The following is a 27,187-nucleotide window of genomic DNA, read 5'->3' as shown; positions in this document are numbered from 1 at the left end:
AGTGAAATTCCTGTTCTTGCAAGCTCTATCGACAATAATCAATAACAATGCAATACTAAAAATAACAAGGTAGAACAAAAAATAACAAAATATATTTTTAAAAAGAAGAAGAAGAATATGGTAAAGTAAGTAAGAATGTGATATTCAGGGTCAGTCAGTTCCAGTATCATATTTACAATGTGCAGGGATACTGGAGTGATAGAGGTAAATATGCTTCCAATGCTTCACTAAAGAAGACTAAGGTCTGAGTTGAAAGCAGATAACAACATCTCTCTTTCTCTCTCTCTATCACCATATCTCTCTCTCTCTCACTATATCTCTCTATCACCATCTCTCTCTCTCTCACCATATCTCTCCATCTCACCATATCTCGCTCTCTCTATCACCATATCTCTCTCTCTCACCATATCTCTCTATCACCATATCTCTCTCTCACCATATCTATCTCTATCACCATATCTCTCTCTATCACCATATCTATCTCTCACCATCACCATATCTTTGTCTCTCTCTCACCATATCCCTCTCTCTATCACCATATATATCTCTCACCCCATATCTCTCTATATCATCATATCTCTCTATCACCACATCTCTCTCACCACATCTCTCTCACCACATCTTTCTCACCACATCTTTCTCACTACATCTCTCACCACATCTCTCTCACCACATCTCTATCACCATATCTCTCTCACCACATCTCTATCACCATATCTCCATATCAGCTTCTCTATCACCATATCTCTCTCACCATATCTCTATCACCATCTCTCTCACCATATCTCTATCACCATATCTCCATATCAGCTTCTCTATCACCATATCAGCTTCTCTATCACCATATCTCTATCACCATATCTCTATCACCATCTCTCTCACCATATCGTTATCACCATATCTCTCTCACCACATCTCTATCACCATCTCTCTCTCACCACATCTCTATCACCATCTCTCTCACCACATCTCTATCACCATCTCTCTCACCACATCTCTATCACCATATCTCCACATCAGCTTCTCTATCACCATATCTCTATATTACCATATCTCTATCACCATCTCTCTCACCACATCTCTGTCTCTCTATGAATCACAACAGATGTCGGATAGTGAAGCAGTGGTCTGTGATATCCTCCTATTGTCCAGACTGATACATTCAGCACAAACAGAAACGTGGGAAAACGTGTGTAACCTGAACTTTTACACAAATCTCCGTTGACATCAACGCATGATTTAAACCTACTTTCCAGGTTATACACCATGTATCATATTACCATATTCAGCCTCTCTGTGTCTAAAAAAAAAAAAGCAGTGGTCTGTGATATGATCTAAGGTCAGACTTTGCATTTTCTCCACTAAACAGAAAGGTTAGAAAACGTGGGTAACTTGAACTTTACATTTACATTTAAGTCATTTAAACCTCTTTCCAGGTTATACACACATGTACAGATAAGGATTCACCTTCTGACATCCAAAAAAACAGCCACTTTACAATAGTGCATCTAAATCTTTTAAGGGGGGTGAGAAGGATTACTTTACATTTATTCCTTAAGAGCTAGGTTAGAGTTTGGGTGTGATCCTAAATCTGTGCCTAGAAAGCCTTCAGGCCAATATCCACCTCACTATTCCCTTACCGCGAGCGTCTCTCCTGCAGTGTGCTGAAGCCGGCGAAGGATTGGCTCCGGATGATCCCATTGGGTCCCCCAGGGGAGTGCGTTCCAGCGGCCATGATCTCTGGGACGCGGGATGACACTCCTAGAAAGCGAGAGAGAGCGAAATAGTAAAAGAGAGAGTGAGATTGGGCTACAGTAACATGAGATTCAGGAGACAGACAGACAGACAGACAGACAGACAGACAGACAGACAGACAGACAGACAGACAGACAGACAGACAGACAGACAGACAGACAGACAGACAGACAGACAGACAGACAGACAGACAGACAGACAGACAGACAGACAGACAGACAGACAGACAGACAGACAGACAGACAGACAGACAGACAGACAGACAGACAGACAGACAGACAGACAGACAGACAGACAGACAGACAGACAGACAGACAGACAGACAGACAGACAGACAGACAGACAGACAGACAGACAGACAGACAGACAGACAGACAGACAGACAGACAGACAGACAGACAGACAGACAGACAGACAGACAGACAGACAGACAGACAGACAGACAGACAGACAGACAGACAGACAGACAGACAGACAGACAGACAGACAGACAGACAGACAGACAGACAGACAGACAGACAGACAGACAGACAGACAGACAGACAGACAGACAGACAGACAGACAGACAGACAGACAGACAGACAGACAGACAGACAGACAGACAGACAGACAGACAGACAGACAGACAGACAGACAGACAGACAGACAGACAGACAGACAGACAGACAGACAGACAGACAGACAGACAGACAGACAGACAGACAGACAGACAGACAGACAGACAGACAGACAGACAGACAGACAGACAGACAGACAGACAGACAGACAGACAGACAGACAGACAGACGACAGACAGACAGACACAGACAGACAGACAGACAGACAGACAGACAGACAGACAGACAGACAGACAGACAGAGACAGAGACAGAGACAGACAGACAGACAGACAGACAGACAGACAGAGACAGACAGACAGACAGACAGACAGACAGACAGACAGACAGACAGAGACAGACAGACAGACAGACAGACAGACAGACAGACAGAGACAGACAGACAGACAGACAGACAGACAGACAGACAGACAGACAGACAGACAGACAGGCAGACAGGACAGACAGGACGTTAACACATTCTAGAGACAGGCTAGTAGGAGTCTAGAATCTAGACAACTACTGTTATATGCCCTCCATTTCTATTTTTAGCCAACCTGTGCTGTCAGTTAAACATCAAACTGTCAAGAAGACTATTTGTTAGAGACATTTAATGACTCACTAGAAACCTGGCTCAACATAGAACCACAGGAGAGCGGAGTGGACGCATGTAGCACACTGATAATGATGTTTAACAGCAAGCCCCAGAGGCAGATCCACAACGGACTAAGCACAGAGTTCTGTACAGTATCTTAGAGTCTGTCCTGTCCACACACACACACACACACACACACACACACACACACACACACACACACACACACACACACACACACACACACACACACACACACACACACACACACACACACACACACACACACACACACACACACACACACACACACACACACACACACACACACACACACACACACACGTTGATTACAGGTGTGGGAAACGAACGCAGGACACCGAGAGCGACATGTCACAGTATCAGCCCTCTCTGTCCCTGCCTCACCCAGAAACACAGCTAGAGTACAGGCCCTGCCTGTTTTATGGTAAAACTAGAGCAATGGTTCACAGGTCAATTGGGCCTCTCTGCTAAAGAGGCTGGGTATGACCACTCAAATATTTAGACATTAATATGTTCTCATCAGTCCTTCTGGTTGGTATCGATGGCTTTTTTTGATGATGTGATGTCACACAAGAACCCAAACAGTTTGACCAGAGACTGACCCACTGTAGCCAACACCAGGAGATGTTGAGACAAGACGTCTATAATGAGAAGGGAAAAGGGTACAAGTGTGTTAGTGTGTCTCTTTGAGGGTACAAGTGTGTTAGTGTGTCTCTTTGAGGGTACAAGTGTGTTAGTGTGTCTCTTTGAGGGTACAAGTGTGTTAGTGTGTCTATTTGAGGGTACAAGTGTGTTAGTGTGTCTCTTTGAGGGTACAAGTGTGTTAGTGTGTCTCTTTGAGGGTACACGTGGGTAGTAAGTCACTCTGGATAAGAGCGTCTGCTAAATGACTTAAATGTAAATGTAAATGTAAATGTAGTGTGTCTGTTTGAGGGTACACGTGGGTAGTGTGTCTATTTGAGGGTACACGTGGCGTAGTGTGTCTATTTGAGGGTACACGTGGGTAGTGTGTCTATTTGAGGGTACACGTGGGTAGTGTCTCTATTTGAGGGTACAAATGTGGGTCTAAAGTGAGAGTCTACAGGAAATTCTGGGCTGAATCTTTGGAGTTATCATAGTACTCTGTTTCCACGCAACAATAGAAAATGGCTAAACGCGCATCTTCATATATAATTTGCAGGCTTGATGTTAAACAGCGTGCTGTTCTCTGTGGTTGACTCTGCTCTGTCTGAAAGCCTTGCTCCTAGACAGAGGGGGAGGCTGGGTAACTAAATGACAGAACCATCATCATCATCATCAGTGTTCAGAGTTCTGACTGAGCCTTTCTAACAGCCTTGTAGAAGTCGTTCATTTGAAAACACTTGTAATTTCCGAGAGAAGGAGAACAAATGAAAGCCTGGTGAATGAATGTAGAGTCTAACGACGACTCAGAACTAAATTAATAGAATGGTTTCAGATTGAATTTCTTGGGGCTTCTTAACACTGGCATGGCATCTTTTGATACCACTTCCATTCAACCCCACATCTTGCCAAATGGCAAGGTCAAGAATGGAGAACAGAGCCTCCAGCTAACTCAGAGGCAGGCGTATACAGCGTGGTTAGCGTGTTAGGGTAGTCTAAGGATAGCCAACATTGAGGACTGGAGGGCAGAACTGTCCGAAGTAGCTTAACCGAAAGTGACATGTAAGTTTCCACACCACATCATGCCAAACACGTCTAGAACCCTGAATACATTGACTCATCTATTCTACAGATGATCTATTCTCCATCTACAAGTTTAAAACTAGTATGAGAGAGAAACTGGAGAGAAATAGACCAGAATTCACTTCAAAGTTCAGTTTAAACATTCAACTTGGAGAGAACATCTGGAATGAATCGTATGCCTGTCATCCATCCAAATTCATGTCAAAGCAGTATTTCACATCCAATAAACATCACTACTCACTCTCACCTCAAAAACAAACTACAACTAACTATGTGTCAGGTCAGGAGACTAATCTAAACACATCCCCTCACACTGAACCATAAAACAGAGCAGAAAGTAACATTAGTTGAACCAACCAGTGAGATAAACCACCTCCCTCAAAGCGTGGGGTCCTGTTCATAAGGACACACCGTAGCAAAACGTTCTGCAACAGAAAAGTGTTTCTTATTGGAGGTTCAGGAAGTACTTATAGAACCTCCCCGTTTCACTCTGTTTCAGATTGCTCTCTTCTGTTTTGTGCTTAGTGAACACGATCCAGCTTCACCCCTCTTCCCACCAATAGGGAGCAGCTTCACCCCTCTTCCCACCAATAGGGAGCAGCTTCACCCCTCTTCCCACCAATAGTGAGCAGCTTCACCCCTCTTCACACCAATAGTGAGCAGCTTCACCCCTCTTCACACCAATAGTGAGCAGCTTCACCCCTCTTCCCACCAATAGGGAGCAGCTTCACCCCTCTTCCCACCAATAGTGAGTAGCTTCATCCCTCTTCCCTTCAACAGAGAGCCTTTCATAAAACACAACGCATCTCTTCCTAAATCCTGATTCATTCTGGGACAGACACTGGGTGGCCCGGTTCAATGAGGCTGCCAGTCAGTCAGTAAGGCTATTGAGAGCTTCTCAGTCACACAACCTTGCATGCCCCATGAGGAGGGGGACTGGGGGGGGGGACATCAGAGGGGTGACAGGGGCCTCTCATGGGCACAAGTCTGATCAGTATGTTAACAAGCAGCCTGGCACAAACCCCAAAAGAGACATGCATTGGGAGGGGGGTGAAGCAATGGGCTGATGCAATGAGTCAAGGAGGGAGGAGAGGAGGAAGAAGGGGGGGGGCTGACATCCTGAGGACCAGACTCATCATGCACACACATCTCCCTCTCCTCTTCTTCTATCCCTTCCTCTCCTCTCTCCCTCCATCAGTTGCTCTCCCCCTCCTCATCCCTTTCAGTACTCAGACTGAAAATCAGACAATCATTCTCTTACACACTCACAGCCCTATTCGTTTCAGTATTCTAACCACAGTTCTCTCTTCCCTCTCCTTTCCTTCTCTTACATGTTAGTCATTTATCAGACGCTTTTTATCCAGAGCGTACATTTCCTTCTGGTCCCCCATGGGAATTAAACCCACAACCCTGGAGTTGCAAGCACCATGCTCTACCAACTGAGCCACATGGGATTCTAATAGAACTGTTTTTGTTACTCTCTGTCTCGCTCACACACACACACACACACACACACACACACACACACACACACACACACACACACAGACGAATGATGCCGGCAGCGGTTGTGTGTGTGTGAGTAACGATAAAAACTCAGCCCACAGTGTTGGTTAACAACCGGAGGCAAATGTTATATGCCTGTATAAATGTGTATCTCCATAGCAACAGCAGACAATACGGGATGTGTTATGTAAAACACCATGGTTATTGTGGGTCTCACTCTGACAGTGAAGTGAGAGGCCACCTCTGGTCTGGGGTCTGAGGCCTGAAGTCTTCCTCTACTCCCTCTGTGTGCCACACACACACACACACACACACACAGTTGTTCAAGCAGCCCGTCTTCGTCCCTCTGGGTCTTCCTTCCACAACCCCATTAGATAGGAGTGCAGACAACGAGGCCAACCAGGGACACTGAAGATGGGTTTTAATCTCATAAGTAATGACCACTAAAAGCCCTCAATGTCATTACCACGCTCGTCCCAGCCGGGAAGCAATAGCCACTATGACCTCATCTTCCGTGGTTACCCAGCCAATCAAGTAGCGTTCGCTCAGGGTTCGATGTGAACCACATACAGACTAGTGGTGACCTTCCATATGCATTTGCCCATTGTAGAAGTCAGAAAGTGACTTGTGGGACCTGAATGCCAAAAACAAGAGATAAAGGTGCTCAAAGCTGATGTATTCTGCATACCGCACCATAACATGAGACAACCATGTCGTCAACACCAGAAAAGATAAACGGTTGAGATGGATATTATTTAAATGATTCCAAGGCTCTCAAACTAGAACAATGGAATAAAGGTATACCCAAACGCGCTTCAGCCCAGCTTAAACAATAAGGGGGGTCCGGTGCTCAACTGAGGGACCTGAAAATCCTCCCCCAAAACATTCCTTACCCCAGGACACTTCAACTGGTGACTATCAGGGACAATAAAGAAACAGAGGACCTCTGTTGCTGCATCAACCTGACAAATGTATTGATGGGAGAAACAAACAGTAGGTTTACGTTTCGGCAGGAATCGCCTTCATCAGAGCGTTGAGTCGGACAAGATGTGTGAGGCATCTATATACCCTCGCAGGGGAGTGTCCCACTCGTCATGTCAGTACTGTCAATACTGTCCGTAGTAGTAGCAACTACACACGTTATTCACACACCAGTATGATCATTATTTATGATTCCTACACATGCATTCCACTTGAATAACAAAAGACAGGAATAAACAAAGAAAAAGGTATTTACAAACAAATGAGAAATCTCTCCGTAATAATGTCCTCACTATACTGCCAGCTCTGTGGGAAACAGAATGTTAAGGTGGAGGCTGAGCCATGATCTGTATTCACGTAATGCTGTGCGATCACATACTTCTGGTGCAGATAGCGGTTTGTGTTCAACTAGTCTTCATTTGACCGCACATTGTTAGAGAGAGGCACTTTGGATCGACTGCTTACAGTAGATTGCGTCGAGCCAAACGTTCTGAATGAACAGCTCTCTTTCTCATATTTGTTTGTAAATACCTTTATCTTTGTTTATTCCTGTCTTGTTATTCAAGTGGAATGTATGTGTAGGAATCTTAAATAATGATCATACTGGTGTGTGAATAACCTCTGTTATTTACTTTATCATTTATAATTACATGTCATGTAGATCTTATGAAAAAATAGCTGGACACGTCTGCTCCAGCTTTCTCCTATCAGAGACATCACTACCCATGGTGTGTCATTTGGTGCAGCAAGCCCGAGCTTTTACCAATACTCAGTGAATTCCTGCAGTCTACACTGACTGATGAGGTATACAACAGGGCGGATGGTAACTAACAGCAGTCAGCTGAGAGTCAATTAAATAACATGATTCAATTGATCAATTTCAGGTGCCTTTGGAGGAGGGCTGGGAAAAACAGTTGGAATTTCACAGGGAATGGAAGATCAAACCGTATCTACTTGTTTTAGGAGTGTGGGAATGCCACAGGCCGTGTGTGTCTGGCCAGCGGCGACCAAAGTCAGGGTGGGTCACAAGCGAGGCTCACATGAGAGACTCAGAGAGACTCAGAGAGAGAGAGAGAGAGAGAGAGAGAGACACAGAGAGAGAAGAGAGACACACAGAGAGAAGAGAGACACACAGAGAGAAGAGAGAGAGAGAAGAGAGAGAGAAGAGAGACATACAGAAAGAGAGAGAGAGAGAGAGAGAGAGAGAGAGAGAGAGAGAGAGAGAGAGAGAGAGAGAGAGAGAGAGAGAGAGAGAGAGAGAGAGAGAGAGACACAGAGAGAGAGAAGAGAGAGAGACACAGAGAGAGAGAGAGAGAGAGAGAGAGAGAGAGAGAGAGAGAGAGAGACAGAGAGACACAGAGAGAGAGAGAGAGAGAGAGAGAGAGAGAGAGAGAGAGAGAGAGAGAGAGAGAGAGAGAGAGAGAGAGAGTCACACACCGAGAAGACAAAAGGCAACCCAAAAATGTGGACATGTCCTTAAAAAAAAGATTCTAAATTATACTAATTTGATAAAAAAATGTCTGAATTGAAATATCAAATGATAATTATGGTATGATATTTCAAGGAGGAACAAGCATGGCAACACTGGTGAAAGTGGGGCACAATGTAGCATCACTATGACGACACAAACGTAGGAGACGAGTCGACCATTCGTATCTGCTGCCTTGGTTGGCACTGGGAGAGAGAGAGACAGAGAGGGAGACACAGAGAGAGAGAGAGAGAGAGAGAGAGAGAGAGAGAGAGAGAGAGAGAGAGAGAGAGAGAGAGAGAGAGAGAGAGAGAGAGAACCAACCAACACGAGCATCTCAGAGGATGACTGTTAAAGAGAGTCACACACACACACATATTTCGATCAAATCCAATTAAATGTTATTGGTCACATTCACATGGTTAGCAGGTGTTATTGTGAGTGTAGTGAAATGCTTCTAGATCCGCCAGTGCAGCAGTATCTAATAATTCCACAACAAAACCTAATTCACACAATCTAGTAAAGGAATGGGATGAGAATATATAAGTATAAAACATATGGATGAGCAGTGACAGAGTGGCTAAGATGTAATAGATAGTAAGGAATATATAGTGAAGGATACAGTATAAATTATATATGAGATAAGTAATGTGAGATATGTAAACATTCTTAAAGTGGCATTATTAAAGTGACTAGTTTTCCATTCATTAAAGCGGCCAATGACATCAAGTCTGTAGGTAGGCAGTCACCGCTCTGTGCTGGTGATGGCTGTTTAACAGTCTGATGGTCTTGAGACTGAACAACAGCTTCTATCTCTCTGTCCCAGCATTGATGCACCTGTACTGACCTCGCCTTCTGGATGGAAGCGGGGTGAACAGGTAGTGGCTCGGGTGGTTATTGTCATTGCTTTCCTGTGACATCAGGTGTTGTAGGTGTCCTGGAGGGCAGATAGTTTGCCTTGTTCTCAAATTAGCTTTGTTAAAATCCCCAGCTACAATTAATGCAGCTTCAGGATATATGGTTTCCAGTTTGCATAAAGTCCAGTGAAGTTAGTCTTGGTATCCGCTTGAAGGGGGAATATACACGGCTGTGACGATAACCGAGGAGAGTTCTCTTGGGAGATAATACGGCCGGCATTTGATTGTGAGGAATTCTAGGTCAGGTGAGCAAAAGGACTTGAGTTCTTGGATGTTGTTACAACTACACCATGAGTCGTTAATCATGAAACATACACCCCTGCCCTTCTTCTTACCAGAGAGATGTTTGTTCCTGTCGGCGCGATGCACCGAACATCCTGTTGGCTGTACGGACTCCGACAGCATGTCCCCTGCTAGCCATGTGTCCGTGAAACAGAGTATATTACATTCCCGGATATTTCTTTGGAAAGCTTGACAAAATTTCCTTGACTTTGTTAACTAGGGACTGGACATTAGCGAGTAATGTACTGGGAAGCGGTGGGTGGTGTGCGCGCATCCGAAGACTCACTAGAAGACCGCTCCGGCACCCTCTCCTTGTTTTGGGTCGGCCTCTGGAATCAGTTCAAATGCCCTGGGAGGTGCAGACAAAGGATCAGCTTTGGGAAAGTCGTATTCCTGGTCGTATTCCTGGTCGTATTCCTGGTCATAGTGCTGGTTGTACTGGTAAGTTGACGTCTCTCTGATATCCAATAGTTCTTCCCGGCTGTATGTAACAACACTTAAGGTTTTCTGGGCTAACAATGTAAAAAATAATACATAAAAAAATATACTGCACAGTTTCCTAAGGACTTCAAGCGAAGCTGCCATCTCTATCGGTGCCATCTTGTCATCTGATGCGATCTGGACAGCGTTAGGACAGCTTTTGTGACAGATAACCATTATTAAACACGAAACCAGACTTGAATGAATCCGTAGTGATATTTGATATTTTGGAGGATTTCAACAGCCTACTTTAGCCAAGGAAGTGAAATGCCAACCGCCCAAATTCAAATCAGATGTCCACAGACCAACAGTAATCTGGTAACTGGATGTTAAATGTCACGCCACATCCTAAATGTCCCTTCTTCCAATCAAGATGATGCTCATGACCTATAATCAAATCAAATCTTATTTGTCACAAGCTTCCGAAAACAACAAGGGTAGATTAAAAACGCTTACTTACGGCTCCTTTTCCAACAATGCAAAATTAAGATAAAGAATTATCTCTATTCAATGACTTGTGTAGACGTCAGCTTTCACAGCCACATACATCAAGAGTTAGAGACTTGTTCCCTATGGCCCTGGTCAAGAGAGACTTATTCCCTACAGCCCTGGTCAAGAGAGACTTATTCCCTACAGCCCTGGTCAAGAGAGACTTATTCCCTACAGCCCTGGTCAAGAGAGACTTATTCCCTACGGCCCTGGTCAAGAGAGACTTATTCCCTACAGCCCTGGTCAAGAGAGACTTATTCCCTACAGCCCTGGTCAAGAGAGACTTATTCCCTACAGCCCTGGTCAAGAGAGACTTATTCCCTACGGCCCTGGTCAAGAGAGACTTATTCCCTGCGGCCCTGGTCAAGAGAGACGTATTCCTTTGAGACCTGGTCAAGAGAGACTTATTCCCTACGGCCCTGGTCAAGAGAGACTTATTCCCTACGGCCCTGGTCAAGAGAGACTTATTCCCTACGGCCCTGGTCAAGAGAGACTTATTCCCTACGGCCCTGGTCAAGAGAGACGTATTCCTTTGGGACATGGTCAAGAGAGACTTGTTTCCTACGACCCTGGTCAAGAGAGACATATTCCCTACAGCCCTGGCCAAGAAAGACTTATTCCCTACGGCCCTGGTCAAGAGAGACTTATTACCCACGGCCCTGGCCAAGAAAGACTTATTACCCACGGCCCTGGTCAAGAGAGACTTATTACCCACGGCCCTGGCCAAGAAAGACTTATTACCCACGGCCCTGGTCAAGAGAGACTTATTCCCTACAGCCCTGGCCAAGAAAGACTTATTCCCTACAGCCCTGGCCAAGAAAGACTTATTCCCTACGGCCCTGGTCAAGAGAGACTTATTACCCACGGCCCTGGCCAAGAGAGACTTATTACCTAGGGACCTGGTCAAGAGAGACTTATTACCTGGGGACCTGGCCAAGAGAGACTTATTACCTAGGGACCTGGCCAAAAGAGACTTATTACCTAGGGACCTGGCCAAAAGAGACTTATTACCTAGGGACCTGGTCAAGAGACACTTATTCCCTACGGCCCTGCAAAGAGAAACTTATTACCCAGGGACCTGGTCAAGAGAGACTTATTACCTGGGGACCTGGCCAAGAAAGACTTATTACCTAGGGACCTGGTCAAGAGAGACTTATTACCTGGGGACCTGGCCAAGAGAGACGTATTCCCTACGGCCCTGGCCAAGAGAGACTTATTCCCTACAGCCCTGGCCAAGAGAGACTTATTCCCTACGGCCCTGGTCAAGAGAGACTTGTTTCCTACGACCCTGGTCAAGAGACACTTATTCCCTACGGCCCTGGCCAAGAGAGACTTATTACCTGGCCAAGAGAGACGTATTCCCTACGGCCCTGGCCAAGAGAGACTTATTACCCAGGGACCTGGTCAAGAGAGACTTATTACCTGGGGACCTGGCCAAGAGAGACTTATTACCTGGGGACCTGGCCAAGAGAGACTTATTACCTAGGGACCTGGTCAAAAGTAGTGCACTATATCGATATGCGGGTGCCATTTCAGATGTAGCCTTATTATTTTGAACACTATGAAAATGTCACTGGATCAGTGAAAAAATAGCCACTGTGACAAGCGTGTTCATTATTAATATCAGACTGCAATGACACAATAACTGTGACAGACTCTCTGCCTCTGGACTTTAGGAAACACAAACCACCCATCTATTTCAGCAGCAGGTACTGTGTTATCACTATAGCCACTACTACCAGTGAGAGAGAAAGAGGGTTTTCTTTTCAGCCTTAATATAACCACTCACTGGGGCAGAAATAGCTGGCTAAATCCAGTTTGGATTGCCTTCCAGGCCTACCTCAGAGGTTGCTATGTTGGATTTCAGTCGAAGACAGAAAGACAACCCTAAATTCTGGACATGTCTTTTTATAAAATATTCAATTGATTAGAACTTGATCAAAAATGTCTGAATTGAAATATCAATAATAATTGTAGTATGATATTTCAAGGAGGAACAAGCATGGCAACAGTGGTGAACGTGGGGCACAACGTAGCATCACTATGACGACACAATGTAAGGAGACGCGTCGACCATTAGTACCTGGTGGTTTGGTTGGCACTGGGATATATCCGGAAGACCAATATTTATAGAACACGCCGAAGAAGAAGGAAGAGAAGGCCATTCTCTAAATGTGAAGGGACATGATGATGATAAGCTTAGAGCTGGCTGGCTGCACATTCACTCAATCAGTGTGGCGGTCTGTAGCGTTTAACGGAGACGGAGATGATATGCACATCCCAAACTTGTACAACTGGTGCACTTAGGTTTAAGTGCCTTGCTCAAGGCCACAGACAGAGGTTTCACCTTGTCGGCTCAGGGATTCGAATGAATAACCCTTCGGTTTCTGGCCCAACGCTCTCTACCTGCCGCCCCTCTGACCGCTAGGCTACCTGCCGCCCCTCTGACCGCTAGGCTACCTGCCGGCCCTCTGACCGCTAGGCTACCTGCAGCCCCTCTGACCGCTAGGCTACCTGCCGCCCCTCTGACCGCTAGGCTACCTGCCGCCCCTCTGACCGCTAGGCTACCTGCCGCCCCTCTGACCGCTAGGCTACCTGCCGCCCCTCTGACCGCTAGGCTACCTGCAGCCCCTCTGACCGCTAGGCTACCTGCCGCCCCTCTGACCGCTAGGCTACCTTACAGCCCCTCTGACCGCTAGGCTATCTGCCGCCCTTGATAATGAAATGAGAGCAGAGCAGATCTTTAGATCTGTAGCCTAGTGTAGCCTAGTAGTTAGAGGGGCGGCATGTAGGCTAGAGGTTAGAGGGGCGACATGTAGCCTAGCGGTTAGAGGGGTGACATGTAGCCTAGCGGTTAGAGGGGCGACATGTAGCCTAGCGGTTAGAGGGGCGACATGTAGCCTAGCGGTTAGAGGGGCGACATGTAGCCTAGCGGTTAGAGGGGCGACATGTAGCCTAGCGGTTAGAGGGGCGACATGTAGCCTAGCGGTTCGAGGGGCGACATGTAGCCTAGCGGTTCGAGGGGTGACATGTAGCCTAGCGGTTAGAGGGGTGACATGTAGCCTAGCGGTTAGAGGGGCGGCATGTAGCCTGGTGGTTAGAGGGGGGATGACATGTAGCCTAGTGGTTAGAGGGGTGACATGTAGCCTAGCGGTTAGAGGGGCGGCATGCAGCCTAGTGGTTAGAGGGGTGACATGTAGCCTAGTGGTTAGAGGGGTGACATGTAGCCTAGTGGTTTGAGGGGTGGCATGTAGCCTAGTGGTTAGAGGGGTGGACCTGTAACCACAAGGTTGTAAGATCGAAACCCTGAGCTGACAAAGTAAAAGTCTGTCGTTCTGCCCCTGAACAAGGCAATTAATCCACTGTTCCTAGGCCGTCATTGAAAATAAGAATTTGTTCTTAACTGACTTGATTAGTTAAATAAAGGTAAACTTAAGTGGTTGTTGGCATTCAATGAAAAACAACTCATTTTCATGCACATTTTCATGCACCAAACATTTTAGCTAGCTAAGACCTCCTCCTCGGCAAAAACGTCAAAATTAATGACATATTTCTTGATTTATCTTCAATTAATTCTGACTATTTTGAGGAGGTGTTACTGACTATGTATGGTGTCTCGAGAGGGACAAACAACAGCATAACTGTTATTATAACAAAGGTATTTTAAGGGCGTATGCTAGCACATGAATTCACTTCCGCATAGCCGAGTTCTGCTCGGAGCAAACAGAACCTGCCAGCGCCGTTAGGTAACACAGGCCTGAGCATCAAATATCGCTGCTAAACAAACCACTGCTAAAAGAAAAGGAGGAACTTGCCTTACTAAATATGTCCTTTCTGGCAGGAAAAGACCTTCAAGGTACAGCTGTGTTAACATTTCCTAGTTACTGTTTAATGTAAAATATATATATATATACATATTTCTACTAGTTATGGTGATGCATTAGATTTATGGGGTGATAAAAATGACTCTTTAGCCCATGACTGAACCTGGAGTGACGTAAATAGAGCTTGACTGGATTGAACCGAATTACGAGCTGCTCGCTCTGTTAATACCACTACTCATCATTACCCTGTAGTGAACCGCTCCGTACATCAGCCTCTACATTTCCGCAGCGGGCCACACACACACACACACACACGTCATGCTTTGAAGTGCCGGAAATGAACAGCATTGAATATTCAAAGTGGGAACCATGCTGTGGAGAGAGAGAGAGAACTAGAGAGAGAACTAGAGAGAGAACTAGAGAGAGAACTAGAGAGAGAGAGAGAGAGAGAGAACTAGAGAGAGAGAGAGAGAATGAGAGAACTAGAGAGAGAGAGAGAGAATGAGAGAACTAGAGAGAATGAGAGAACTAGAGAGAGAGAGAGAGAGAATGAGAGAACTAGAGAGAGAGAGAGAGAATGAGAGAACTAGAGAGAGAGAGAGAGAACTAGAGAGAGAATGAGAGAATGAGAGAACTAGAGAGAGAGAGAGAATGAGAGAACTAGAGAGAGAGAGAGAGAATGAGAGAACTAGAGAGAGAGAGAGAACTAGAGAGAGAATGAGAGAACTAGAGAGAGAGAGAGAATGAGAGAACTAGAGAGAGAGAGAGAGAGAGAATGAGAGAACTAGACATAGAGAGAGAGAATGAGAGAACTAGACAGAGAGAGAGAGAATGAGAGAACTAGAGAGAGAGAGAGAGAATGAGAGAACTAGAGAGAGAGAGAGAATGAGAGAACTAGAGAGAGAGAGAGAATGAGAGAACTAGAGAGAGAGAGAGAATGAGAGAACTAGAGAGAGAGAGAATGAGAGAACTAGAGAGAGAGAGAGAGAATGAGAGAACTAGAGAGAGAGAGAGAGAGAATGAGAGAACTAGAGAGAGAGAGAGAGAGAGAGAGAATGAGAGAACTAGAGAGAGAGAGAGAGAATGAGAGAACTAGAGAGAGAGAGAGAATGAGAGAACTAGAGAGAGAGAGTACGAGAACTAGAGAGCGAGAGTACGAGGACTAGAGAGAGAGAGAGTACGAGAACTAGAGATTGAGAAACAGAGAGAGAAAGAGAGAACAAGAAAGAGAACTAGAGTGAGAGAGAGAGAGAGAGAGAGAGAGAGAGAGAGAGAGAGAGAGAGAGAGAGAGAGAGAGAGAGAGAGAGAGAGAGAGAGAGAAAGACAAAGAACAAACAGGTAAGTACAGTAGGTGATGAGACTAGGTGATACATTCCATCTGAGGAGGCTCTGGGCTCAGTGGGCCAGCTGTTCAGCTTCCTGCTGCTCAGATTGAGGATCATCCATGTGAACCCAATCACCTGCTGTTACAGCGGCTCACGCTTCTACCCAGTCAGCTGTACAGGAGGAGCAGCAGCACATCTGGCTCCAGTCAAGAGAAAGACTGCTGCTGCTGGTGGTGATATTAGATTATGAATGTACCGGTGCCACACATACGCAACAGCTATGATAATCACCATGAATGTGACTTAGCGACAGCTATGATAATCACCATGAATGTGACTTAGCGACAGCTATGATAATGTGACTTACAGTGAGGAGATAATGTATTGAAATGGCAGTGAAAGATGTGTTTTTGAGGAGGCAGGGACTGAAGGGAAGCAACAAATAAAAGTAGGATTTTGTTGTTGTTTCACATTGGAGTCGTTTTAAAGTCAATATTGACACTTTGGGTGAGTTTAGTTTTGTCAGAGCGACCAGTGAAGAGTTTAAAAAGACAAAGAAGGCATTGAGTAGCCTAATAAACATGAGTGTGGAGTTTATTATTCATAATGCGGGCCACGTAGTTTGAAAATGAACAATCATTCACCATGCTAGCTTTGCCTCAGGATAAACAAACACACACACACTGTCAAGCACACACACACACACACACACCCCATCTGTCATAGTACAGCTGTGTGACAGCCTCCCTGAGGGAAACTTCTGGGGAAACTAGAACACAAGAAGAGACAATGACAGTGTTCTAGAACTATCACTCACACAGCAGTAGACAGTGTTCTAGAACTATCACTCACACAGCAGTAGACAGTGTTCTAGAACTATCACTCACACAGCAGTAGACATTCTTCTAGAACCATCATTCACACAGCAGTAGACATTCTTCTGGAACCATCACTCACACAGCAGTAGACATTCTTCTAGAACCATCATTCACACAGCAGTAGACATTCTTCTGGAACCATCACTCACACAGCAGTAGACATTCTTCTAGAACCATCACTCACACAGCAGTAGACAGTCTTCTAGAACCATCACTCACACAGCAGTAGACAGTCTTCTAGAACCATCACTCACACAGCAGTAGACATTCTTCTAGAACCATCACTCACACAACAGTAGACAGTCTTCTAGAACCATCACTCACACAGCAGTAGACCTCATTCTTCTCAGTCAAACCTTCCCTTCGTCTTAAATGGCACCCAATTTCCGATAGTGCACTACATTTGGAGCCGTATGGGTAGTGCACTAGGGAATAGGGTGCCATTTCAAATGCATCCTTGGTTAACCCTGTTTGTCACACCTTCCCCCTCCATATATCAACACCACCAATGGTCATGAAGACAGATAGTGTATGTATTATTTCTAACTGCCCCTCTGGCCCCCAGCTGTTCACGACTTGGGGTCAAATTAGAAAACAACTAAACATCCACTTTATCATCCCATGTCTGTTGAAAACACGTAATACCCACAGAGGCAAGGATTTCTACTGAACCATCAAGATGGACAGCGACAGAGGGGATAGTGTGTACATCTGGTGCAGAGCTAAGGGGACAGTGTGTGTGTGTGTGTGTGTGTGTGTGTGTGTGTGTGTGTGTGTGTGTGTGTGTGTGTGTGTGTGTGTGTGTGTGTGTGTGTGTGTGTGTGTGTGTGTGTGTGTGTGTGTGTGTGTGTGTCCACCGCTGGATCTAAATAGACTTGAGGGATTAAAGGGGAGGAGCCCCCATTGGGCTGCACTGACAACACAGATCCGATGATCTGCTCAGAAACAAGGGAGGAAAGGAGAGCGGGAGACCCCCTGTCCTTATCCCTCCATCTCCTTCCTCATCTAGGACCTAGAGAGAGGAGCGGGAGGAGGGGATAGAGGGATGGAGAGCCCTAGGGTGGACCAGTAACCTTTCACCCCCAACACCTGCCACACCATCCTGTGAGGGAGTCCAAAAGCACGCACACACACACACACACACACACACACACACACACACACACACACACACACACACACTTTACTAATTAATAGAAGACTTCCATTGCTCAGGCAATCCATTTAGTCACACATCATTGCTGCTTACTCATGTAGACTTTACACATCAATAAGCTGCAAATCATATAAAGATCACCGATGCAAAGATCAAGGCCCGTATTCATAAAGAGCCTCAGAGTAGGAGTAGTAACCTAGGATCCCCCCTGTCCATGTAATCGTATTCGTTATGCTCTGAAAGGCTAAACCAATCCTAGACCAGCACAGCTACTCTGAGACATTTTATGAATCAGGGTCCAAATTTCTGATTACTTACTAATGTATAAAGATTATTAATACTGACAGAAATACATGCAGTATGTCTCTCTGACCCAGTTGCCCAGCAAGCAACTACTGTCGTCCCTATCGAAGAGAGGGGGGGGTCTCAGCTTTCTGTAGGTATCATTTTATTTCTCATCTCTCAATATTGAGCTCAGTAGCAACTATTTTATAAACAATATATTTGATATGGCTTTGAGATACAGAGTTGTGCAGCCAAAATGTGCATCGGTCATTGCAAGGGCATTATAGGTCTCACTGGGTAAAATACAACCACTAACTTATTTTAGGACATTAAACATACCGTTAGATTAATACATGGCTATTAGCAGTGGGTATTATATTTAGAGTTAGCGATCTAACGAATGTGTTTTGAGTTTCCACTTCCTCGGGTGTTGAATTAGCCCCAAATTAATTAGCCTATGATTAGTGTATCACAAGGAGGTTGGTGGCACCTTAATTTGGGAGGGCGGGCTCGTGGTAATGGTTGGAGTGGAATCGGTGGAATGGTATCAAATACATCAAACACATGGTTTCCATGTGTTTGATGCCATTACATTCGCGCCGTTCCAGCCATTATTATGAGCCGTCCTCCCCTCACCAGCCTCCACTGTAATGCACATAACGGTAGACTGGAGCCCTGACTTCTGTTTGAGGTTGAACACTAGCATCAATGTACTGCCATCCATGACTTTAAAAAAGTCACTGACACACTATAGCCCATGGCTGATGCTATAACTTGATGCTATCACTCGCAGATGGAAGACATCACAAGCTAGGCTGAACTATGGATGACTCAGTACCTCCTCCCTTCTCTAGATGCTGGGAGACAAAGGGGAGGGGGATAGGAGGGCAGAGAGGGAGAGTGGAAGAGAAGGGGGAGATAATATATCGCATGCCTTGTCTCGCCGGGCCTCGGGAGGGACAGCTGAGGAGAAGGAGTGAACAGTCTTTCATATCTAGGGCCTTTCTCTTTATCCTTCCACCTCCTCCCTCTCCTTCTGTATTCTAGCAGCCCCTGCATCTCCTCTCCTGATGTATCATAGAAGCCCCTCCTTCATCTCCTCTCCTGATGTATCATAGCAGCCCCTCCTTCATCTCCTCTCCTGTTGTATCATAGAAGCCCCTCCTTCATCTCCTCTCCTGATTTATGCTAGCAGCCCCTCCTTCATCTCCTCTCCTGATGTATCATAGCAGCCCCTCCTTCATCTCCTCTCCTGATGTATCATAGCAGCCCCTCCTTCATCTCCTCTCCTGATGTATCATAGCAGCCCCTCCTTCATCTCCTCTCCTGATGTATCATATCTCCTCTCCTGTTGTATCAGCCCCTCCTTCATCTCCTCTCCTGATGTATCCTAGCAGCCCCTCCTTCATCTCCTCTCCTGATGTATCCTAGCAGCCCCTCCTTCATCTCCTCTCCTGATGTATCCTAGCAGCCCCTCCTTCATCTCCTCTCCTGATGTATCCTAGCAGCCCCTCCTTCATCTCCTCTCCTGATGTATCATAGAAGCCCCTCCTTCATCTCCTCTCCTGTTGTATCATAGAAGCCCCTCCTTCATCTCCTCTCCTGATTTATCCTAGCAGCCCCTCCTTCATCTCCTCTCCTGATGTATCATAGCAGCCCCTCCTTCATCTCCTCTCCTGATGTATCATAGCAGCCCCTCCTTCATCTCCTCTCCTGTTGTATCATAGAAGCCCCTCCTTCATCTCCTCTCCTGATGTATCCTAGCAGCCCCTCCTTCATCTCCTCTCCTGATGTATCATAGCAGCCCCTCCTTCATCTCCTCTCCTGTTGTATCATAGAAGCCCCTCCTTCATCTCCTCTCCTGATGTATCATAGCAGCCCCTCCTCCATCTCCTCTCCTGATGTATCATAGCAGCCCCTCCTTCATCTCCTCTCCTGTTGTATCATAGAAGCCCCTCCATCTCCTCTCCTGATGTATCATAGCAGCCCCTCCTTCATCTCCTCTCCTGATGTATCATAGCAGCCCCTCCTTCATCTCCTCTCCTGATGTATCATAGCAGCCCCTCCTTCATCTCCTCTCCTGATGTATCATAGCAGCCCCTCCTTCATCTCCTCTCCTGTTGTATCATAGCAGCCCCTCCTTCATCTCCTCTCCTGATGTATCATAGCAGCCCCTCCTTCATCTCCTCTCCTGTTGTATCATAGAAGCCCCTCCTTCATCTCCTCTCCTGATGTATCATAGCAGCCCATCCTTCATCTCCTCTCCTGATGTATCATAGCAGCCCCTCCTTCATCTCCTCTCCTGATGTATCATAGCAGCCCCTCCTTCATCTCCTCTCCTGTTGTATCATAGAAGCCCCTCCTTCATCTCCTCTCCTGATGTATCATAGCAGCCCATCCTTCATCTCCTCTCCTGATGTATCCTAGCAGCCCCTCCTTCATCTCCTCTCCTGATGTATCATAGCAGCCCCTCCTTCATCTCCTCTCCTGATGTATCATAGCAGCCCATCCTTCATCTCCTCTCCTGATGTATCCTAGCAGCCCCTCCTTCATCTCCTCTCCTGATGTATCATAGCAGCCCCTCCTTCATCTCCTCTCCTGATGTATCCTAGCAGCCCCTCCTTCATCTCCTCTCCTGATGTATCCTAGCAGCCCCTCCTTCATCTCCTCTCCTGTTGTATCATAGAAGCCCCTCCATCTCCTCTCCTGATGTATCATAGCAGCCCCTCCTTCATCTCCTCTCCTGATGTATCCTAGCAGCCCCTCCTTCATCTCCTCTCCTGATGTATCCTAGCAGCCCCTCCTTCATCTCCTCTCCTGATGTATCATAGCAGCCCCTCCTTCATCTCCTCTCCTGATGTATCCTAGCAGCCCCTCCTTCATCTCCTCTCCTGATGTATCATAGCAGCCCCTCCTTCATCTCCTCTCCTGATGTATCATAGAAGCCCCTCCATCTCCTCTCCTGATGTATCCTAGCAGCCCCTCCTTCATCTCCTCTCCTGTTGTATCATAGAAGCCCCTCCATCTCCTCTCCTGATGTATCATAGCAGCCCCTCCTTCATCTCCTCTCCTGATGTATCATAGCAGCCCATCCTTCATCTCCTCTCCTGATGTATCCTAGCAGCCCCTCCTTCATCTCCTCTCCTGATGTATCATAGAAACCCCTCCATCTCCTCTCCTGATGTATCATAGCAGCCCCTCCTTCATCTCCTCTCCTGTTGTATCATAGAAGCCCCTCCATCTCCTCTCCTGATGTATCATAGCAGCCCCTCCTTCATCTCCTCTCCTGATGTATCATAGCAGCCCCTCCTTCATCTCCTCTCCTGATGTATCCTAGCAGCCCCTCCTTCATCTCCTCTCCTGATGTATCATAGCAGCCCCTCCTTCATCTCCTCTCCTGATGTATCCTAGCAGCCCCTCCTTCATCTCCTCTCCTGATGTATCATAGCAGCCCCTCCTTCATCTCCTCTCCTGATGTATCATAGCAGCCCCTCCTTCATCTCCTCTCCTGATGTATCCTAGCAGCCCCTTCTTCATCTCCTCTCCTGATGTATCCTAGCAGCCCTTCCTTCATCTCCTCTCCTTTACCCCCTGCTGTCTAATACTAGCCACTCCTGCAGGATATCATACATTCTCTTTCTCATCCAACTCCCTAACCCCAATCCCAACATCCCATTTTGCCTTTTCTAACTAGTTAAATAAAGGCTAAATAAAAATAAATAAAAACTCTAAATTCCAACTCTCTTCTCCCCTTTCCTACCCACCTCACCCATTCTTCTGAAGCTCCTCATGAGGAATATCAGAAAACCCCTTTCTCATTTTACTCCCACATCTATCCATTCTCTTCCCTCTCGATTTACAAGCTCCCCTCCTCCCCTCCCCAACTCAGATTTACATACCTTCCCCATTCCTCACCTACTGTCTAAGCAGCCCCTCCAGAGGAATGTAAAAAAATGAATCCTCTTCTCAATTTAACTCTCAACTCCACCCCTCCACTCCTCCTACCATCCCCAGAAATACCTCTCCTGCTTAAGGATGCCTCTGTCAGGGATGGACGTGTCAGGACACCAGAGACAGAGTCTGTCCGGAGGAAGGATAACATGGCAGGGGTTATCTCTAGAACAGATAACCCTGAGAGTCCAGCTCAGGTCACTAGATCCTGGTGAGACACTGACTGATTAAAACCTAAAATAAGCCTGGGAGAGGTCTGGATGAAACCTGGTTTACGGTATAGACTGTGGACTACACAGAACAATACTATAGAGCTGTTGGTTTGAATAAAGAACAATGACTTTGATTCCTGTGGATTAATAACACAATGGAAGCTTGTTTCTCATTTGGGAAAGTAACTGTTAGGCTTTTTCAGGAACTAGAGATTTGCATGAAATTCTAAGAATCAGTGTTCTCTCTCCCAGCTGGGCGTCCTTACAACACTGCTGGCCACAACGTCTGCAACACTCCTTATGAAATGTTTATCAGCTGTGAAAACTAAAAGGCACACCATTTTAAAGATTGCAAGGCCAACATTTCTTGAGAAATTAGAACCACACACATATGGACACACACACAGGCATGCGCACGCACACACACACACAGTTCTCCATTCCGAGAACTGAAATAGGGTGTTCTTGAAGAGCTCAGTACAAAAAGTCACATGTTATGATACAGAGTTTCTTAGACCACCTCAGCGTTAAAACACTGAGCGTTTTCAGTTTCCTCCTAACCTTAAGCCTTGACATTCATCTTTCCATTTTTGCTCTGTATTTAGTGTGGGCTGCAGATTACACACGCACAGCTTGGTGTAGGCTGCTGATTACAGCATTAGAGACCATACAAAAGACCTAAGGACTGACGTTCCCTGCAGCCTTCTATGGCGCCACATTTCATTGTGTTCAGGGGCCCTCCCTGTTGCATTGAGGAGAAGAACAATCAGCGAAGAACATGCCGTGTTTGTCTGAATTTACACCAGACCACAGTGCTATAATAATTTATTTAATGAGCCAGAGAGAGAGAGGGAATGAGAGAAAGAGGAGAGGAGAAGAGAGAGAGAGAGAGAGAGAGAGGGGGGAGAAAGAGAGAGGGGGAGAGACGAGGGGGCAGAGGGAGAAAAAAGGAAAGCGCGAAAGAGAGAGAGGGAGAAAAAAGGAAAGAGCGAAAGAGAGAGAGGGAGAAAAAAGGAAGAGTGAAAGTGCTGGAAAGGCCGGTAGAAGGGAACTGGGAACTGGGACGGTGTCTGGCAGCAGCGATGCCAGCTGGTTTAGGCCTTGGCATCCTACTTCTACCCCCCGTCCTGAGTCTTACCATCAAAACGACTAACTAAACGAATATGGCCTGGCAATGGAGCAAAGCCCTTCAGTTAAACCATATCAAAGCAAGGCGTTTTCTACAGAGAAACATTTTACTCTTGAAGTGACCTTTTCTGAAAACAAAACATGCTGCTGGAGTGGAGGGGAGTGGAGTGGAGGGGAGTGGAGTGGAGTGGAGTGGAGTGGAGGGGAGGGGAGGGAGGGGTGGAGGGGAGGGAGGGAGTGGAGTGGAGGGGAGGGGAGGGGAGGGGGGGAGAGGGAGTGGAGGGGAGGGGAGTGGAGGGGAGTGGAGGGGAGGGGTGGAGGGGAGGGGAGTGGAGGGGAGTGGAGGGGAGTGGAGGGGAGGAGGGGAGTGGAGTGGAGGGGAGTGGAGTGGAGGGGAGGGGAGTGGAGTGGAGGGGAGTGGAGGGGAGTGGAGGGGAGGGGAGTGGAGTGGAGGGGAGTGGAGTGGGGGGGAGGGAGGGGAGGGGAGTGGAGGGAGGGGAGGGGAGTGGAGGGAGGGGAGTGGAGGGGGTGGAGGGGAGTGGAGTGGAGTGGAGGGGAGTGGAGTGGGGGAGGGAGGGGAGGGGAGAGGAGTGGGGGGAGTGGAGGGGAGGGGAGAGGAGTGGGGGGAGTGGAGGGGAGGGGAGTGGAGGGGAGAGGAGTGGGGGGTGGAGGGGAGTGGAGTGGAGTGGAGGGGAGAGGAGTGGGGGGGGGGTGGAGGGGAGGGGAGTGGAGGGGAGGGGAGTGGAGGGGAGTGGAGTGGAGGGCATAGCAGTGGGCTATAGGATGCTGTTTGTAATGCATTAATGAGAAAATGACATTTACACTTCAGTAGCATATCAGGACAGGCAATAAGAGGGGATGAAGTAACCTGTGTTATTAAGTGATACTGCTTTTCATTGTCAATTCTATTCTATCATGCTTATTTACATTTACATTTAAGTCATTTAGCAGACGCTCTTATCCAGAGCGACTTACAAATTGGTGCATACACCTTATGACAACCAGTGGAACAGCCACTTGCATCTAAATCTTGTTGGGGGGAGAAGGATTACCTACCCTTACTTACCCTATCCTAGGTATTCCTTGAAGAGGAATGTTGTGAGAGAATGCAAAGAGTAAGATACTGAATCCTTCCAGAAACCATATTAAATTATGAATGGGCTGTGATCTCTGGCCTTACAACAGGTATAGGTAGTAAACTAAACCCAGTAACTGCATTTGAAATTGACAATAGCATAATGCCCCCTGACCTCTCCTAAACCTGCAGGGGAATTTCGCGAAATCCCTGCTTGCTGACCCAGTTCACTCTCTGTCCATGAGAGTTATGGTGAGTGGACTTCTCCCCTGTCTACAACAAACACTATGTGAACCAAACTCCCACACACAAGTGCAGTTATTCTCCCAAACCTACAATCACAAGACTGACATTTACCATTTAACCCCCAATTTCCTAAACCCAAATCCCAACCACAGCGCAGCTCTGAAGAGTTATGGCATTAACATCACAACGGATCATGATGAAGCGACCGCTGTGGTCAGAAGCAAAGGAAAGTGGTCAACAAAGTCACGAAGAAACATGTTCACCGACACCGAGACCTCAAGAGAAACTGTCAAGTATGATTGTGATCGGTCGATGATCAGTTTATCCTCACGATATAGGAGGCGGTATCTCGTCATAGCTAACCAATTATATGGGATCTGATGTTGACATCCACAATTGCAAAATAGTTTTGTAGTTGAATAAAATGCATCTGTTTTATGTATTGTTAAGGCAATAATCACACGTGTTTAGTTGTCTATTTCGTAAGTGTATATGGTTATAGTTTACTGACCCATTGCCCTACTAAAGCCCTTCTAATTTACGAATCTCTACTCAGTTACTCTTGTATAAAGACGCACAATTATCTACTCATCGAGCTCGCATCTTGCTCAAGCAATATAAGAAAAGTTCTTATTTAGTCTAAATGCAAGACAAGAGAGAAAATCTAGCAACTCACCTCTGAAAAACTTATCTCAACTAAATCATATGTATTGTCTGCTAACTGCGCCGCTCCATCCGTTTATAAAGGAGAAGCCCCGCTTTCCAACGTGAACCTTCGGTCCACTTGATCAATAAAACAATGAATTCAACTGTTCGATTCGGTCAATTCCTTCCCTCTTCTGAACGTTTATCTTTTCCCTTGATAAAACAGCCTACAAACCCCCGCTCCTACCAAATTCATGTGTACGTTCCAGTTTGGGTTTGTAGCGCTTGCCCTGAGCAGCGTTGGACCAATGAACAAGCAGAGTTGTAACGGTAGGCGGGGCCGCTCATTTGACCTCACAACACAACAGGCGACGAGTTGGCGTCCCTGCAAAGACATCGGCAGTTCGGCACTATTCGGTCATTGCTGTTAGTGCATGCGGACCAGGGCGACGGACTGGGGTAAAGTAAACCCACTGTGTTTACACAGCTGTCACGGTATGGACGATCTCTTCATTTCCACTGCCCCTCCAGATAGGCTATGATTAAGCCGCTGCTGAGCCTGTAAAGGGGTAGCAGTCTATTTATACATTTGGCTACACAGTCCCCTACACGTTATGAAGACTGGAGGATTTTATTGGCAAAAGCTTAATCTTTCTGTATGGATCAATAATCATATTAATATAATGCATAAACCATTACATTGCATAGATAGTATATTTACTTTGAGCAACAATCCTCCTCAAGGACAACAAATATTATTTTCAGAACAGAAGTCAAGATCAGGGGCAGGGCCATGTCCAATTGGCCCCGGGCATCTCAAATCAATTTTTCCTCAAGAGTGTTTACAGAAATGGCATTAGGCAAACAAATGAAATGGAACCAGGGACAGGACAAACAGTTTAATCTGTAGCTACCTTAACTGCATGTATGCCTAATAGGGTACAGCTCCACAGTACAGCGCCGCACCAACATGAAAATAGATTTCCACTTTAACTAACTGGCTTTTACTATGATGAGTGGCCTGCCATGGTTGTTATAATCCAGCGAGGACAACTTGATTTTCCCTCATAAGAGACATGGTTCCTGTTCCACCCCGTCCTACTTGGAGGGAGGGATGATGGAGGGATGGAGGGATGGATGGATGGATGATGGAGGGATGGATGGAGGGATGGATGGATGGATGGATGATGGAGGGATGGATGGAGGGATGGATGGATGGATGATGGAGGGATGGATGATGGAGGGAGGGATGGATGATGGAGGGATGGAGGGATAGAGGGATGTATGATGGAGGGATGTAGGGATGGATGATGGAGGGATGGAAGGATGGAGGGGTGGATGGAGGGATGGATGGAGGGATGGAAGGATGGAGGGATGGATGGATGGATGGATGGATGGATGGATGGATGGAAGGATGGAGGGATGGATGATGGAGGGATGGATGGATGGATGATGGAGGGATGGATGGAGGGATGGAGGGATGAATGATGGAGGGATGGTGGGATGGAGGAATGATGGAGGGATGGATGGATGATGGAGGGATGGTGGGATGGAGGAATGGTGGAGGGATGGATGGATGATGGAGGGATGGAGGAATGATGGAGGGAGGGATGGATGGATGATGGAGGGATGGTGGGATGGAAGAA

At 46.5% G+C, this 27,187-nt stretch overlaps 1 protein-coding gene across 6 annotated transcripts in view; it reads right to left on the bottom strand.

Moving 5' to 3' along the window:
• The window catches only part of LOC118397633 (rho family-interacting cell polarization regulator 2-like), a 162,433-nt gene that overhangs the window by 57,596 nt on the left and 77,650 nt on the right, over positions 1-27,187 (bottom strand). For 5 of the 6 annotated variants that reach the window (XM_052469676.1, XM_052469677.1, XM_052469680.1 and 2 more), the window contains exon 2: positions 1,641-1,761. In XM_052469676.1, the coding sequence (XP_052325636.1) occupies positions 1,641-1,761 (121 nt within the window). Of the gene's footprint in view, positions 1-1,640; positions 1,762-25,572; positions 25,813-27,187 lie in introns of those variants that run through there. The other variant, XM_052469679.1, reaches the window with a different exon arrangement.

The sequence above is a fragment of the Oncorhynchus keta genome, chromosome 19 (genome assembly GCF_023373465.1).
Source record: "Oncorhynchus keta strain PuntledgeMale-10-30-2019 chromosome 19, Oket_V2, whole genome shotgun sequence".
NCBI lineage: Eukaryota > Metazoa > Chordata > Actinopteri > Salmoniformes > Salmonidae > Oncorhynchus > Oncorhynchus keta.
This window is presented reverse-complemented; position numbering and strand designations above follow the sequence as displayed.